General features: G+C 43.5%; 2 protein-coding genes across 8 annotated transcripts in view; one reads left to right on the forward strand and one right to left on the reverse strand.

Annotated features, from left to right (window-relative positions):
- The window catches only part of LOC142367232 (uncharacterized), a 34,235-nt gene extending 24,850 nt beyond the window's left edge, over positions 1 to 9,385 (forward strand). For all 3 annotated transcript variants that reach the window (XM_075449202.1, XM_075449201.1, XM_075449203.1), the window contains 2 exons: positions 1,454 to 1,620; positions 8,798 to 9,385. In XM_075449202.1, the coding sequence (XP_075305317.1) occupies positions 1,454 to 1,620; positions 8,798 to 8,968 (338 nt within the window). In that variant the 3' untranslated portion in view covers positions 8,969 to 9,385. The remainder of the gene's footprint in view (positions 1 to 1,453; positions 1,621 to 8,797) is intronic.
- The window catches only part of atat1 (alpha tubulin acetyltransferase 1), a 37,236-nt gene continuing 27,345 nt past the window's right edge, over positions 8,300 to 18,190 (reverse strand). For 3 of the 5 annotated variants that reach the window (XM_075449199.1, XM_075449200.1, XM_075449197.1), the window contains 2 exons: positions 16,629 to 16,714; positions 8,301 to 12,103 (listed from right to left, as the gene is read on the reverse strand). In XM_075449199.1, coding sequence (XP_075305314.1) covers positions 11,566 to 12,103; positions 16,629 to 16,714 — 624 coding nt within the window. In that variant the 3' untranslated portion in view covers positions 8,301 to 11,565. Of the gene's footprint in view, positions 12,104 to 13,017; positions 13,103 to 16,628; positions 16,715 to 18,190 lie in introns of all 5 variants that reach the window. The other 2 variants (XM_075449196.1, XM_075449198.1) reach the window with 2 other exon arrangements.

Below are 18,190 nucleotides of genomic sequence, written 5' to 3' on the forward strand. Positions count from 1 at the left end.
AAAGTGCTTTACATAAAATAAAAGCATTGCAGCAGGGAGTGTAAGAAGCATTAAAATACATAAAAGAATATAAAGAGAAACAAATTTAATCAATTAAAACGATTAAAAACAATCTAGATAAGTTCAAAGATATCGTGCAGATTTCATGCATAGACACATGAGAACAGAAATGTTTTTAACCTGGATTTAAAAATGTCTCCATTTGGTGAAAGTTTAATCTCCACTGGCAGTTTGTTCCACTTGTTTGCAGCATAACAGCTAAATGCTGCTTCTCCATGTTTAGTCTGGACTCTGGACTGGACCAGCTGACCTGAGTCCTTGGATCTAAGAGCTCTGCTGGCTTTATATTCTCTGAACAGATCACAGATGTATTTTGGGCCTAAACCGTTCTGGGATTTGGGAGAATTCGATCTGTATATTTCTAGTTTCCTGGAAGTTAGTCTTCTAAAGTAATCCATTAATTATCATAGATACTTTTGTGTTATAATAATGGTGTAGTATCATAATAGTACCATAATAGTATAAAAATATAATCAAATATTCTTATCACTACATTGTGAGTTAGTTTATTGTGCACAAGTTCTCATCAGATCAACACAGAGCCTATCTGGGATCAACATGAACCCGATGCCAGGATTGGTCCACTTGGTATGTGTGTAAACGACACACTGCTGGGCTCTGCTTATCTCCCCTGTGTATCTTCCAGCTTGCAGCCATTTCTTTTTTTTATTCATTTGTTTTTATATAAAAACTTGGTTCATCGCTCGCACACATCGTCTCCTCTAATGTTTCCCAGTATCACCTAAGTGACGTATGGTTTCAGTGTGCTAAAGAATGTGTTGTCCACTGACCATCAGACCATGTAGTGTTGGTTAGCATAAGCTCAAATTTAATGAGAGGACGTTTAATGACCTGATATCTTTTCCATCAATAATGCCGACTGAAGAAGTCGTTTGAGCACAGTAAAAATTATGTTTTGAGGAGATTGTCAGACTGTAGGAAAAAGTTGGTGGCAAACACATTCAGTAACCACAGGGGGGGGGGTAGATGTGATACCAAGATGGAACCCCTGTGCTGGACAAAAGATGGACAAACAAAGTCACCAAACATCAAAATAAGCCATCTGAGTACAGCTGAACTTCACTGACCTGAAAAGCTCCCCTGTCATTTCTGTGGTTGGATATTCTACATCTTATTCAGAGTTGGTGCAGTTGATGGGGACGGGCTGGTGCACAAATGTCAGTAAGTGCACAGAACAGAGCTGGGCCTCATGCTAATCTGCAGCTGACATGTTTGCCATGTGGTGTCAGCAGTTTCTGTCGGACATGTTAAATACCTCTGACTGAAAACTTTGCTGTGTTTGTAATGTCTGAGGTTCTGTTGTGTTGGTGGACCGTGTGTGTGTGGGGGGGTGCTCCATTTCCAATACCTGTATTCCTCCTCCTCCTTTCAGCTGGTGTTTCAGTGTTTGGAGCATTCCTGCGCTCTGAGTTCAGCGAGGAGAATCTGCAGTTCCACCTGGCCTGTGAGCAGTACCGGCATTCATCCAGCAGCTTCAGCCTGCAGAGGAGGGCTAAAGACATCTGCACAACTTACATTGAAGCAGGTGCCCCCCGCGAGGTACCACACCTTTGAACACGAGTACTCTTTCTTAACACTTGCACTATAAGCTAAACAATGCAACCTCTTTTAATATAGTATACTTGCAATCCCTCATTTTACAGTTTTGAGAAAAACTATTCATCTCCTTTAGTATTTTTCCTCTTTGCTGCCTTCCAACCTGACACCAAACAGTTTCAACAGGAATTGTATCTTTTGATCAATGCAACAAGCCTACTAGGAGAGAAATATGTTCAACAAATAAGGAACAAGACAAAAAACCAACTAAAATCTGAGTGTGCATAGGTGTTAAGAACCCTAAAAAAGTCCCTTTAAGCTGACATATTCTGCCCTTTTTAACAAGCTGACACTATTTCCTGAAGTCTTGACATGTATGAGACAGGCTCTGGTCAAAATACCTGCTGTTTAAGAACAGTGTTCAGATGTGGGAAATGAAAGTATCTGAGAAATAATTCCTCATGTTTTATTTATTGATTTATTTTCTCCTTTAGCAGTAGCTAACGCTAACCGGTTCCCGACTGTGAGCCGCTCCTTCCAAAGTGGGATGGATGCCGTCTCTCCTCATCAGACCAGGTTTTCTCCAGAAAGATTGCCAATTATCTATGTAGCCCACGTTGTTTGCTGGACACCATCTAGACAACCAGCGATTGTAGGACGACATGCGGCTAAACATGTCATCACTGGTCAGATTTGGCAGGGGTCCAGAGAACACTACGGAGTCCCACATTGTTTTGGCAAAATTACACACCGATGCAACATTAATTTTAGTGACCTCCGATTGGCGTAACCGGGTGTCATTAACGCCGACGTGAATAACTATTTTACCATATTTACGTTTATCCTTAGCCAGCAGTTTTAAATAGGATTCTATGTCGCCCGCTCTGGCCCCTGGAATGCATTTGACTATGGCCGCTGGTGTCTCTAATGCCACGTTTCTGACTATAGAGCTGCCAGTTACCAGGGTTTTGTCCTCAGCGGGTGTGTCGCTGAGTGGGGAAAATCTGTTAGAAGCGTGGACAGGTCGATGGTGAACAACGGGCTTGACTTTAGAGCTATGCCTCTTCCTGACAGTCACCCAGCCACCCTGGGGTCCCGGCTGCTCGGGTTCTGCTAGGGGGAGGCTAATGGAGCTAGCTACGGTAGTGTTACACAATAGGATGGATTTTATCATTTCCAGTGACATCCCATTCTTAATCCAGAGGGTTTAATATGACGTCGTCCCACCCTTTGCAGCTTTAACAGCTTCAACTCTTCTGGGCAAGCTTTCCACAAGCTTTAGGAGTGTTTATGGGAGTTTCTGACCATTCTTCCAGAAGCTCATCTGTGAGGTCAGACACTGATGTTGGACAGAAGGCCTGGCTCACAGTCTCTGCTCTAATTCATCCCAAAGGTGTTCTATCGGGTTGAGGTCAGGACTCTGTGCAGGCCAGTCAGGTTCTTCCTCACCAAACTGGCTCCTCCATGTCTTTATAGAGCTTGCTTTGTGCACTGGTGCGCAGTCATGTTGGAACAGGAAGGGGCCGTCCCCAAACTGTTTCCACAGAGCTGGGAGCATGAAATGGTCCAAAATCTCTTGGTATGCTGAAGCATTCAGAGTTCCTTTCACTGGAACTAAGGGGCCAAGCCCAGCTCCTGAACAACAACCCCACACCATAATCCCCCCTCCACCAAACTGTACACTTGGCACAAAGCAGTCAGACAAGTACCGTTCCCCTGGCAACCGCCAAACCCAGACTCCTCCATCAGATGGAGAAGCGTGATTGGTCCCTCTAGAGAAGGCGTCTCCACTGCTGTAGAGTCCAGCGGCGGCGTGCTTTACACCGTTGCATCCGACGCTTTGCATTGCATGGAGGAGATTTTGATATTTTTACAACCCATCCCTAATTGGTACTTTTCTAGAGCTTCATCCCTGAGCTGAGAGCTCCTTGGTCTTCATTGTGTGGTTTGCTTTGTAAAGTCGCAGACTGGGGCCTTACAGAGCAGGTCACAGCATGTAACACTTACATTGCTCAAAAGGGAATTTTTTGGAACTCATTTTTTTCTAAACAAATGGCAGCACCAACTCTTAAATTAATTAAATTTTCATTTAACTTAACTTATCATTATGACAATCCATTTAAACTGCATGTAGTACAACTTTTTCAACACGCTGCCCCTGCCAGTTCACCGGTCCCAGTATCCCTGTGTATTTGGAGTCTGGAGAAAGATTATAGCTTTGATGGGCCACTACTGGCACCAGTGACAATGGATAACAGTTTGATTGACTAAAGATCGATTCTAATGGCATCACAACGGTGTGTAATCAACAAAATTAATGGCTATTTTTTTTAAATGTACAAATAAAAAAAAAGTTCCTCAAAGATGGAACACCTTGCTTTTAATGAGAACCTCATTAAGAGGGTTTTATGGTTTTTAAAGTTCAATTCATTTTTATTTATATAGCGCCAAATACAACAAATGTCATCTCAAGGCACTTAGATAGTAAGTCCAATTCAAGCCAATTGGAATTCAATTAATTAATAATAATCATAATTCATAAAATAATCCAATTCGTTCATATAGAGCCAATTCAAAAACAATTTCCTAGCTAAGAAAACCAACAGATTGCACTGAAAACTTTTTGTTTTTCGGTCCAATCTCCCGTCCGGAGCGTGCCTGAGGCGACTGTGGAGAGAAACGACTCCCTTTGAACAGGAAGAAACCTCTGGCAGAACCAGAACCAGGAAGGGTGGCCATCCGCCTCGACCAGCTGGGGTTTGAGAAGACAGGAAAGAGGGGACAACAAACACTGTAACACCATTCAAAGGATACCTGTTGGAACAGGGAAACACGAGTTAATGACCACAATAATATCACATATACATAAAGAGAGTAAAGTGAGGGAAGGTGTGACAGATGAGGCCCCCCAGCAGGCTGGGCCTATAGCAGCTTAACTATGGGATGTTTCAGGATTACCTGAGCCATCCCTATTCAAGGTAAACACAAGAAACTTGTGCTAACGAAAAAATAAAAAAATAAATAAAGGACCAGACTCAGTGAGTAATTCCCTATACTCCCTATATAGATCTGCTCCTCACACCACAACAACCATCTTTTTACAGCCACAAGCTACCTCAGCCTCTCACCAACTGCACACCAGTCACAGCGGGGTGGGGATGCAAACCCTGGTTCGGGTAGGGGGAGAAATAAAAGAGGTAAGATAAGCGGGAATGGGATTCAAACCCTGGTTCGGGTAGGGGGTAATGAAAGTATAGAAGGTGCCAGAGGTGGAGGCAGAACAAGACACACTAGCAGATACACTATCAGATTCAACAGACCTAACTATAAGCTTTATAAAAAAGGAAAGTTTTAAGCCTGGTCTTAAAAGTGGAAAGGGTGTCTGCTTCCCGGACATTTACTGGCAGCTTATTCCACAATTGAGGGGCCTGATAACTGAAGGCTCTGCCTCCCATTCTACTTTTAGAAACTCTGGGAACCTCAAGTAAACCTGCAGTTTGGGAACGAAGTGCTCTGTTAGGAAAATATCTTACAATGAGATCTTTAAGATATGATGGAGCTCGGTCATTAAGAGCTTTATATGTAAGGAGAAGAATCTTAAATTCTATTCTGAATTTAACAGGGAGCCAATGAAGAGAAGCTAAAACTGGAGAAATATGATCTCTGCTGTTAGTTCTCGTCAAAACTCTGGCTGCAGCACTTTGGATCAACTGAAGGCTTTTCAGAGAATATGTGGGACAGCCCAATAATAAAGAATTACAGTAGTCCAATCCTGAAGTAACAAATGCATGAATTAAATGGTAAATGGACTGTACTTGTATAGCGCTTTTCTAGTCTAGCTGACCACTCAAAGCGCTTCTAACACTACATGCCACATTCACCCATTCACACACACTCATACAGCACGTCTATGTCTATACACACACTATGTGCTTTCTAATCATTCACACACACATTCATACACCGATGGATTTATCGGTAGGCAACGTGGGGTTCAGTGTCTTGCCCAAGGACACTTTGACATGTAGCCCGAGGAAGCCGAAGTCGAACCACCGACCTTCCGATTGGTGGGTGACTGCTCTTCCTCCTGAGCTACAGCCGGCCCAGAATTAGTTTTTCTGCATCACTCTGAGACAAGATGTTCCTGATTTTAACAATATTACGAAGGTGAAAGAAGGCAGTCCTAGAAACCTGTTTTATATGCGAGTCAAATGATAAGTTCTGGTCAAAAATAACTCCAAGGTTCCTCACTGTAGAACTAGAAGCCAAGGAAATAGCATCTAGAGTAACTATATAGCTAGACAATTTCTCCCTGAAGCGCTAAGGTCCAAAGATAACGACTTCAGTTTTGTCTGAATTTAGAAGCAGACAGTTCTGAGTCATCCAGGTCTTTATGTCTTTAAGACATGCTTGTAGTCTGACCAACCTATTGGGTTCATCTGGTTTTATAGATAAGTACAGCTGAGTATCATCAGCATAGCAATGGAAATTTATGCCATGCTGTCTAATAATGTTACCTAATGGAAGCATGTATAAAGTGAAAAGAATCGGTCCAAGCACAGAACCCTGAGGAACTCCATGACTTACTCTGGTGTGTGAGGAAGATTCTTCATTTACAAGAACAAACTGAAATCTATCAGATAAATATGATTTAAACCAGCCTAATGCAGTTCCTTTAATCCCAATAACATGTTCAAGTCTGTGTAATAAGATACTGTGATCGACCGTATCAAATGCAGCACTGAGATCCAACAGGACAAGCACAGACACAAGTCCGCTATCAGAGGCTAAGAGGAGATCATTGGTAACTTTCAGCAGTGCAGTTTCTGTGCTATGATGCACTCTGAATCCTGACTGAAACTCTTCAAACAGATTATTTCTGTGTAAGTGATCACAAAGCTGAGCTGCAACTATTTTTTCAAGAACTTTAGACATAAAAGGGAGATTGGATATAGGTCTATAATGAGCCAACACTTCTGAATCAAGAGTAGGTTTTTTAAGTAAAGGTTTAATTACAGCAACCTTAAAAGTCTGAGGTACATATCCTGTCAACAAAGACAGATTGATCAAATCCAATATGGAAGTGTCAATTAATGGGAAAACCTCCTTGAACAGTCTGGTTGGGATTGGGTCTAAAACACAAGTTGATGGTTTAGAAGAGACTATTGCTGTTGTTAGTTCAGAGAGATCAACTGGGCAGAAGCCGTCTAAATACAAATCAGGTTCTAAAGATACTTCTAAAGCTGCTGGACTTGATGATACATCACTGATAATAGTGGGAAGGACTCCATCAATCTTCTCTCTGATAGAAACAATTTTATTAATAAAGAAGCTCATGAAATCATCACTGCTGAGAGTTAAAGGAATAACTGGCTCAGCAGAGCTCAGACTCTTAGTCAGACTGGCTACAGTGCTGAAAAGAAACCTGGGATTATTCTTACTCTCTTCTATCAATGATGAATAATAAGCAGTTCTAGCTTTACGAAGGGCTTTCTTATACATTGTTAAACTATCTTTCCAGACTAACTGAGACTCTTCTAAATTAGAGGAACGCCACTGTCTCTCCAGCTTTCTTGCAGTCTGCTTTAAAGCACGCAGCTGTGAATTATACCAAGGAGCCAACCTCTTCTGACTGATTACCTTCCTTTTCAGAGGGGCAACATTGTCCAGTGCTGTACGCATTGAAACTATAGTGCTGTCAACAAGAGAGTCAAGTGCTGCTGGAGTAAAGTTTAGGTAGTCGTCCTCTGTCATATCTGCACATGGCAGTGAAGAAAAGGATGATGGAATTAATTCTTTAAATCTGGTTACAGCATCCTCTGATAGACACCTTCTATACGTAAATTTCTTCTCAGAAACTGTATAGTCAAGTAATGTAAACTCAAAGGTTATCAGAAAATGGTCAGATAAGACAGGGTTATGAGGGAACACTGTTAACTGTTCACTCTCAATGCCATAAGTCAGCACAAGATCAAGGGTGTGATTAAGGCAGTGAGTCGGTCTGTGTACACTCTGAGAAAATCCAATAGAGTCCAATATAGAATTAAAGTTCATATTCAGGCTGTCATTTTCAACATCTACATGAATATTAAAGTCACCCACTACAATGACTTTATCTGTACTCAGCACTAACTGGGATAAAAACTCTGAGAATTCAGACAGAAACTCAGAATAAGGGCCAGGTGGACGATACACAACAACAAACACAAGAGGTTTCTGGGATTTCCACTTTGCGTGGGAAAAACTGAGAATCAGAGATTCAAAAGAGCTCAAACTAATCTTGGGTCTGGGACTGATTAGTAACCCTGATCTGAAGATAGCTGCCACTCCTCCTCCTCTGCCTGTGGTTCCAGGAACGTGAACATTTAAACAGTCAGAGGGAGTTGCTTCATTAATGCTAACATGATGCTAACATGATGCTAACATGATCCTCCTGCTGCAGCCAGGTTTCTGTAAGACCAAATATATCAATATGATGATCACAAATCAACTCATTCACTAACAGAGACTTCGAAAGGAGAGATCTGATATTCAGCAAACCACATTTAATAGTTTGATGTTTTTGTTCAGTTAAAGTTTTTGTTTTAATAATTTCTTTTTGCACAAGAGGATTTGCTCCTTTTGTGTTAATCGATTGGGTGGGTAGCAGCAGGTGGGAAGCTGCAGAGAAGTGTGTAAGACTACAACTCTGCATCCTGGTCTGAGCCCTGGGTTGTCATGTTTTAGGGTGGCAAATAAATTCGTCCATATTTCTAGAAATGAGAGCTGCTCCTTCCAAAGTGGGATGGATGCCGTCTCTCCTCATCAGACCAGGTTTTCTCCAGAAAGATTGCCAATTATCTATGTAGCCCACGTTGTTTGGTGGACACCATCTAGACAACCAGCGAGTTGAACTGTGATTAGTAGCTGACATTCAAAATACAAAACTTTAAAGAGAATTACAAACTTTGCTAATAGTAGCTAATTAGCTATCACACCACACCAAGCAAGACTGGGTGTGGGCTGAATATTGTTCATCAGTAAGCCTTTTTATTTCTTAGACCTAATTTTACTTTAAACATGACATAATATTTCTTGACAGATGTTCCCTTGCCTTTTTAAAATGATTTAATTTAAAAATGTTTTCAAACAATACTTGAGTCAGCTCAAGCTGTCCGTAAACAATGCTGTCTTCTTGTAGGTAAACCTGGACAGCAAGACCAGAGATCTAACCATCCAGCTGCTGAAAGCTCCCTCTCACAGCTCTCTGCTGCATGCACAGAAACGCATCTACTCGCTGCTGGACACAGATTGTTACCCTCGCTTCCTTCAGTCCAACAGCTACCTGTCCTTACGGCATGAGGCTGAGTAGAGGCCTCACACCTGCACTCAGGAGGAGCAACAGGGGCCCAGTGGTGTCCAGGACGTGCAAAATTCCCTTATCATTGTTGACCATAAAGTTTTGATGTGAAAGAACAGTTAATGTAGGAATGTTAGGCACTTGGATCAAAACTGGAGAATGTGTTTTTTTTTTTTGTTTTTTTTTGTCAGTTGATTTTGTGCTTCAGTTCTGAGCTGCCATCGGGACATAGTTAGCCTAGCTTAGCATGAAGATGAGGGAAAGCAGCATGTCTGGTTCAGTAAGGGGAAACTGTGAGGCTGAAACTTAAGCTTGTCAGCTGTGGAACCATCCAACGAGTTCACATAACTGTACTGATCATTTGTTTGAGTTGACAAGCTACCATCACTGATGGTCCATCTCTTGTAAATAAAATTTGCTAAACCAGAACGGGACATTTTACTTTTTAACTTCTGTCTATTTTGGTTGAGAGGAACATGATAATCTGAAAATAAAATGTTTGAATGGCTAATCTCACTTTTTGATCTGCATACACACAACCATATGCACGAGTCTGTCATACTGACAAAAAGTATGGATTCTTTAGCCATGTACACACACCTTTAATCAATTTATTATAAACACATACACATACATGTTCTCAATTTATTAAAAATGGTGATGAAAGCAGCAGCAAAGAAAAACATCCATCCATTTTCTATACCCACTTAATCCAATTTAGGGTCAGGGGGGAGCTGGAGCCTGTCCCAGCTGTCATTGGGCGAGAGACAACCATGAACGCTCACTCACTCCTAGGGACTATTTAAAGTCACCAGTTATGTCACTTGTGTAGGAAAAGTCGTATGCATAAATCCCATGCTCAGCAGTCCTGGCTCTTCTTTGTTGTATCTAAATGTGTTCGGGTGGTGAAACATCTGGACCGCAGCAGCTGGACTCTTCCACCACAGAGCCGATGCAGATGCAGGACGTCCTGCTGAAATAAGCAAGACCTTCCCTGAAGAAGGGAGCAGATGTTGCTCTAACACCCGTTGAGACCTTTCAGCCTGGATGGAGCCTCTCCAGATGGGCAGGGTTACAGTTCCATGATGGAACATTTGCAGATTTTTGAGCCATTTTTACTTCTGAAAGACTCTGCCTCTCTAAGGTACTTTTTTTTTTTTTTACACCCAATCATGTTACTGACCTGTTGAACCTAATTAGTTCCTCCAGCTGTTTCTCTTTAGTTTCACTTACTTTTCCAGCCTTTTGTTGCCCGTTTAGCACATTAAGGATGAGCCCATATTTTTCATGAAACAATAAAATGTCCATCACATTTGAGATGGGATAGTTTCTCCATGTTCTCCAGTGAATAAAATGTGAGCGTTTGTCCCTTTCTTTTGGAATGGGTTTTACAGTTGCCCTTGCTTCCAGTCGGTCTGCTAAGCTTTCATTTTTCTTTTTCCCTCTTCTGCTCGCTGACAGGGAAAACAAGCCAAGCATGAGCTGAGCTGCAAAGGTCAGAGCTCACATGGGAAATGTGGCCACGCTGCAGCCTGGGAACACCTGGAAGGACTGTGGGGTTAATGTTTGCTCAATCACTGATCCTGGGAGAATGCAGCCCCCCTGCACGAGGAACAGAATAACTGCTGTACAGGGAAGCTAATGAGATCCTGTTTTTCTTGTTGAGCCGCTGGTTCCTGTATGGCCACGCAGAGGAGGAGGGGAATTTAAAGGTGTGCTCTATGAGAGTGGGGGGGGCGGGGTAACCTCTGAGCAGAGTGAAGACATTCTGCACCGGCCCTTTAAGAGACACTTTGCTCTTCTGCTGCTCTCTGACAACATGCTGTTGAGCACAGACTCTGAACATGTCTGAATACAACATGTTGGTGGACAGCAGTCTAAAACTGAGCAGGGCCTCACTGAATGGAGCTCAACGGTCATTTTCCCCAATAACAGAAATGCAGGATGAAAGCTCGCCGAGTATGGAAACCACGACACTGATTTGGAAAGAAGTTGGAAGTTCCTCCTGCCTGGTCTGGGCTTGGCCTGCTTTCACCAACATGATCCTCATTTCTCTCCAGAGCAGGGGTCTCAAACTGATCCGTGAAGGGGCCGGTGTGGCTGCAGGTTTCTGTTCCGACCCGCAGCCACACCGGCCCTTTCACGGATCAGTTTGAGACCCCTGCTCCAGAGAAACTGCCTCACCCATGCAGGAACATGTTTCAATGACGACGTACAAACCAAAACCTTAATGTCATGATATGATAATGAGACAAATAATATGAAATAAACTTGCTCAGTGAATCATCCCATATAATAGGAGTTCCATGGCTATACCCTGGGTAACGTGGCTCTGCTTTTTTTAACAAACATGCTTCTTCTTCTTCCTCTTTCAGGTGGTTTCTGTTGCACCAAGCAGCCATTATTCTCACCACAGAGTATATCCAGTAATACTGTAAGCCAGAATTCTGATCCTTACAGCACTTCCACCTTCCACCAGAGAGTGGGAGTATCCTTTTCCCTCTCGGTGCCACTGAACACTGACAGCTTCAGCACATGTCTGAAAGCTTCTTTTCAGAGAGACAAACAAACATCTTTATTTAAGTAGCCATCACAGATCTGGCTTCTGATCACCACGGCCGGGTGCTCCTGTATTCCTGCTTCTGCTTCACCCACTGAAGGGTGGAGCAGTTCTCTCCCACAGTCCACGACCACCCTGGTCCATTCCTGGCGCTCCCCGTCTCCAGCAGAGGAGGCTGCTGGGCTCCTGCTGAGCTCTGCTGCCTGTCCATCAGTCTGCTCCCTGCAGAACCGCAGGGTGCAGCACCTGCATCCATCAGTCTGCTCCCTGCAGAACCGCAGGGTGCAGCACCTGCATCCATCAGTCTGCTCCCTGCAGAACCGCAGGGTGCAGCACCTGCATCCATCAGTCTGCTCCCTGCAGAACCGCAGGGTGCAGCACCTGCATCCATCAGTCTGCTGCCTGCAGAACCGCAGGGTGCAGCACCTGCATCCATCAGTCTGCTCCCTGCAGAACCGCAGGGTGCAGCACCTGCATCCATCAGTCTGCTCCCTGCAGAACCGCAGGGTGCAGCACCTGCATCCATCAGTCTGTCTCTGCCATTCCTCTCAGAAGCATGCAGAAGTGGAGAGCAGAGATGCTGAGACCTGGTTGTCAGGGGGAGACAGTAACAGGTTTAGAACAGGATAACAGATAACAGTAACAGAGGGAAAAGTTAACTGATGTGAACATTTACAACATGAGCCTATGTGCTGACGTGCAACTACAGCGCAGAGCAGGGGGAACACTGTTTATCTTGCTGAGGGGCAGCTGCTACGGTTAGTGTAATAACCAGCAAGAGTACATTTAAATATACTGGTGACAGTTTTTATTCTTAAAAAGGACAACAAAGGTGTCTGTGGCAATAACAGAAATGCTTATATGCTTCTTAGGGGCGTGTACAGGTTTCTGCCTACAGAAGCACTACCTGTGGTAATGAGCTGCAGCCCCCCGTCCTGAGCCGACCGTGTTCTGGTTTCTAACCCTGGGGGGGTTCAATGGTTCTGGGTTGGCTTTAACCAAACAGAGTAGAGTCTTTAAGGAGTTTTCTTCTTTTTAAAAACACACAGCGACAGGCCAATTCAAACTCTTTGTTGGTGTCAGTTTCAGAGCCTCCATGCAAGTGGTGAGGGTAAACAGAAGGATTTCTGAGCCATGCACGCTCCTGTAGCGTCGTCAGGGACAACTTCAGTGAGCACCTAGGTGTTGTGTTGGTGAAATAAAGACAGATAATCCTTTATTTAAAGACTGTATCGTCTCTGCTCTGTTCTCTCTGTTATATGGATATACGCAGATCTCCAGTCATCTAAATATCTTCCGAAGGACGCCGGCTTTCACCAAACTGTTATCGGGGAATAGATGAAGGTCTTTTATGCCAGAAATAAGGTCCAGGTTTAAAAAAAGCAAACTTCCCCTTTAAGCCACATTCACCTTCACACAAGGTGAGTCACTGCACTTGATTTCCCAATTAACCCTCCAGACGATGACCAGTCAAATGTGTCAAGTGCTGTAGTGTAAATACCTGCTTAGAGTTGTATGAATACTGGCCAATCTGTGTGTGTCTGTGTACCCCGGTGCGTATGTCTGATCTGCCACTGGTCCCAGACCTGAGGAGGCACAAGGTACTCACACATGAGGACGGAGAGCAGAACTGCCCGGCTGTAAAACACCCGACTCTAAAACACCCGACTCTAAAACACCCGACACTCAAACACCCGGCTGTAAAACACCCGACTGTAAAACACCCGGCTGTAAAACACCCGACTCTAAAACACCCGACACTCAAACACCCGGCTGTAAAACACCCGGCTGTAAAACACCCGACTGTAAAACACCCGGCTGTAAAACACCCGGCTGTAAAACACCCGGCTGTAAAACACCCGACTCAAACACCCGGCTGTACAACACCCGACTGTAAAACACCCGACACTCAAACACCCGGCTGTAAAACACCCGACTGTAAAACACCCGGCTGTAAAACACCCGACTCAAACACCCGGCTGTACAACACCCGGCTGTAAAACACCCGGCTGTAAAACACCCGGCTGTAAAACACCCGACTCTAAAACACCCGACTCTAAAACACCCGGCTGTAAAACACCCGGCTGTAAAACACCCGACTGTAAAACACCCGACTGTAAAACACCCGGCTCTAAAACACCCGACTGTAAAACACCCGACTGTAAAACACCCGACTGTAAAACACCCGACTGTAAAACACCCGACACTCAAACACCCGGCTGTAAAACACCCGACTGTAAAACACCCGGCTGTAAAACACCCGACTCTAAAACACCCGACACTCAAACACCCGGCTGTAAAACACCCGGCTGTAAAACACCCGACTGTAAAACACCCGGCTGTAAAACACCCGGCTGTACAACACCCGACTGTAAAACACCCGGCTGTAAAACACCCGGCTGTAAAACACCCGACTGTAAAACACCCGGCTGTAAAACACCCGGCTGTAAAACACCCGACTCAAACACCCGGCTGTACAACACCCGACTGTAAAACACCCGGCTGTAAAACACCCGACTCAAACACCCGGCTGTACAACACCCGGCTGTAAAACACCCGGCTGTAAAACACCCGGCTGTAAAACACCCGGCTGTAAAACACCCGACTCTAAAACACCCGGCTGTAAAACACCCGGCTGTAAAACACCCGACTGTAAAACACCCGACTCAAACACCCGACTCTAAAACACCCGACTGTAAAACACCCGACTCTAAAACACCCGGCTCTAAAACACCCGGCTCTAATGGTGGTAGTTAGCATCATTCCCTGCTTTAGACAAGGATAATCAGCTCACTGAGAGCAAGGTGCATGGAAAATACAACAAACACACAACAGGAAATATATTCTTATACAAAAGTACCATATACATAGACAAGAAGAAACAACGGCATAAACAACATAGTTTCACATGAAATAACTGCATTTCTACTAGGGCTGAACGATATGGACAAAATTTCATATCTCGATATTCATGCCAGATATCTCGATTACGATGTGACTACGGGTTCGGTGAAAACCAAGCATTTTTCAGAAAAATAAAAACATAAAACAAAAGAGTGCAGTTTTATTGATTAATTTTCGCCAAGCACGACCTGCACAACACCTCGCTCTGGTCGACATCATCCTTTCTAAATCCAAAATACCTCCAAATAATGGAGGATGATTTATGTTTTGGCACAAAATTAGATTCTGCACTGCCACCGGCCGAATTATCATCCGCGCTCATGTCACTTTTCTTTCGTTTCTTTCGTTTTGATTTCGCCGTGAATTCCCCGTGAATGTGTGTGGCTGTGTGCGTCTCAGTCTACTTCTCCCTCACTCCCACCCTCCTATGTTTGTCATTGGTTGGCTTCAGCTGTCGATCCACAGCAAGCGTGAAATAAGCTTTGTGGTTGGCTGGTGGTGGGGTGCGTTCAAGCGCAATCTTAAAAGTAATGTTTATGGTGACTGCCGGAGCTGTATAAGCAGGGCGAGCGTGGGGGAAATATATCGTTGCCTTTTCGAAATTACTTTCTTGAATGTTCATATCTCGATATAGATACGATAACGATATATCGTTCAGCCCTAATTTCTACAGCTTCATGTCACTTGATATGCAACAAAATGAATTAAAAGAGCAAAGTAATCCAGGTTTAAAAGCTTGTTTAACAGTCATAAAGCCCCGTGGACAGCACAGTGACCCACTCTCCCTTCTGGATGCCTTGAGATTCTCAGGACTGAACCCACCAAGAGCAACAATCAGCAGCTTTCAATTGGAACTCTTACCATTTTCTAAATACAGTGCAGTTGGTCAGTGAAGACTCTGAAAATCCTTTCTTTGGAAGCGTTTCCATTGCTATGCTGATGATACTCAGCTGTACTTATCTATAAAACCAGATGAACCCAATAGGTTGGTCAGACTACAAGCATGTCTTAAAGACATAAAGACCTGGATGACTCAGAACTGTCTGCTGCTAAATTCAGACAAAACTGAAGTCGTTATCTATGGACCTGAGCGCTTCAGGGAGAAATTGTCTAGCTATATAGTTACTCTAGATGGTATTTCCTTGGCTTCTAGTTCTACAGTGAGGAACCTTGGAGTTATTTTTGACCAGAACTTATCATTTGACTCGCATATAAAACAGGTTTCTAGGACTGCCTTCTTTCATCTTCGTAATATTGTTAAAATCAGGAACATCTTGTCTCAGAGTGATGCAGAAAAACTAATTCATGCATTTGTTACTTCAAGATTGGACTACTGTAATTCTTTATTATTGGGCTGTCCCACATATTCTCTGAAAAGCCTTCAGTTGATCCAAAATGCTGCAGCCAGAGTTCTGATGAGAACTAACAGGAGAGATCATATTTCTCCAGTTTTAGCTTCTCTTCATTGGCTCCCTGTTAAATTCAGAATAGAATTTAAGATTCTTCTCCTCACATATAAAGCTCTTAATGACCGAGCTCCATCATATCTTAAAGATCTCATTGTAAGATATTTTCCTAACAGAGCACTTCGTTCCCAAACTGCAGGTTTACTTGAGGTTCCCAGAGTTTCTAAAAGTAGAATGGGAGGCAGAGCCTTCAGTTATCAGGGCCCTCTCTGTGGAACCAGCTGCCAGTTTGGGAGGCCGAGCCTTCAGTTATCAGGCCCCTCTCTGTGGAACCAGCTGCCAGTTTGGCTTCAGGAAGCAAACACTCTTTAAGACCAGGCTTAAAACTTTCCTTTTTGATAAAGCTAATAGCAAAATGTCATTGCAGCACAGTGCCCACATTACATTTGTGTTCTACAAATGAGTCATATTTGAGCATGTGTGTGAAAACACATAGGAGGTAGAACAATCCCAGTGGTTGCATCTGTGTAGTCACAGGTTTGGGCCACAAACTCTCAGGAGATTTAATGAGCCGTCAGCTTGCTGTAGTAGTAAACGGTGATTATTTTGGGATGAAATCAAAACCAGTGAAGTCGGAGGAAAACGACATTTCACCACACAAACTGTTACTCAACACATGATATTTGTATTAAAACAATGAGAACTAGTATTTCTTTAGCCTGAAAAATACATCTAATAAGATATGATGAACCATTCATAAGAAAGGTTTTTATTTGCCAACAAAATCTTCACAAAACTTTACCTGGAAGGTGTCTGTTCAGCAGTCCAACAGCTCTGCTGTCCATGTGCCGACTGTACAGGCTGGATCTGGCAGCGAGACCCCCCTGGCTACCAGATCAATGGCAACAGCCAGCAACGAGGATGAGAAGAAAACCAAAAATGGAAAAGGTACAGAGCAGGGTAGAAGAAAGGGATGACAGGGGTACACAAGAAGGAAGTTCAAGCCAAATAATAATGGATGACGACAAGAAAAAGAAAAGATAACTGACATTACAGAACTCAAATATAGTTAACAGAAAAAAAAGGAGGCGAGTGGTGATACCAATTCATGTAAAATAACAGTTGAGGAACAAAAGGCAACATCACAGGTAGCAGATAGTGTGTCAGATAGTTTAATGAGGTGTAAAAAAGGCAAGCAGATACCACAGAGCCATGATTCTCTGTGCTGGGTTCATTAAGACTACAAGGCCTAAACCAGCATGTTGTTCTCTCTCGTCTGAGTCCATTCATTCTTCTGATGGCAGCAGCCACACACACAAACAAACCATCTATTAAACTAAGACAAGCCAGCCATCCCGTTAAAGGGAAGGATCAGCAGGGCCAGGCCTGGGCTGAGATCTATTAAGGGAACTATTAATGTGTCACCAGACAATGAAGAGGAGACGGTGCACACAAAATCAAACAAAAGCAAAAGAAGATAAATGAGATGGAGCAAATGAACAAAAACGATGTGGGAGAAGAGACAAAGAGACAGTATTTAGAAAGCAGCCATCAAATATCCTGGAGGAAGTCGACTTCCGGTTTTCACCCGACATGGAGTAGTCTTACACGCTCCGCATATTTGAACTTATTACTTTGAGTAGGACACAACATTTTAACATTTTGGAGGCATAACTCGGTGGCGCATATACTGCTGAACCACTTGTGTGTGTTATGGCAAATAAAACTCAGAAGAGGTCAGCCAAGGTAGCGGCGCAAAGTTTAGCTAGCCCCTCACTCAAGCAAACGCTCATGGCTAACGCTGGCGCTACCACCACCCACATCCCCCATCTCCGACCGAGCAACCCGAGGAGTACGCTCTTTTCCAGCTACTTAAAGCTGAGATGGATACTTCTCGTCAACTACTGGGTGATACGATCAAGCAAGAGATGGTGACTTTTCGTGCTGAAATCAAACAAGACCTCGAGGCTCTCCGACAGTACACAAATGCTGTGTGTACACCAAGGGCGACCTACGCTACCTGGTAGCGGAGGTAGCTGGAGAAGCTTCGCTTGAGAATTTGCTTTGGTAGCTTGTGACGTCACATTTAGAATGTTCAATTTTTAAAGGCCCCGCGGCTGTGCAGCACCCCCGCGAAAAAAAAAAAAGAGAGGGCAGGGACACGAATAAACGTGTTGTTATTTACAATTTGTTATACAAGATATACATCACGTTACAAATTATGTAAAACTACATTAGGTACACCTGAGAAGAGCAGGAATAGCAGAGGCAGCTGTGAAAAATAAACTAAATTCGAAATTAAATCCGAAATAAAACTTAATTGCAGTGAGAAAGGTATGCGTGGGGTTACTACACTATTGTATT

This window comes from Odontesthes bonariensis, chromosome 18 (assembly GCF_027942865.1).
Source record: "Odontesthes bonariensis isolate fOdoBon6 chromosome 18, fOdoBon6.hap1, whole genome shotgun sequence".
In the NCBI taxonomy this organism is placed as follows: Eukaryota; Metazoa; Chordata; class Actinopteri; order Atheriniformes; family Atherinopsidae; genus Odontesthes; species Odontesthes bonariensis.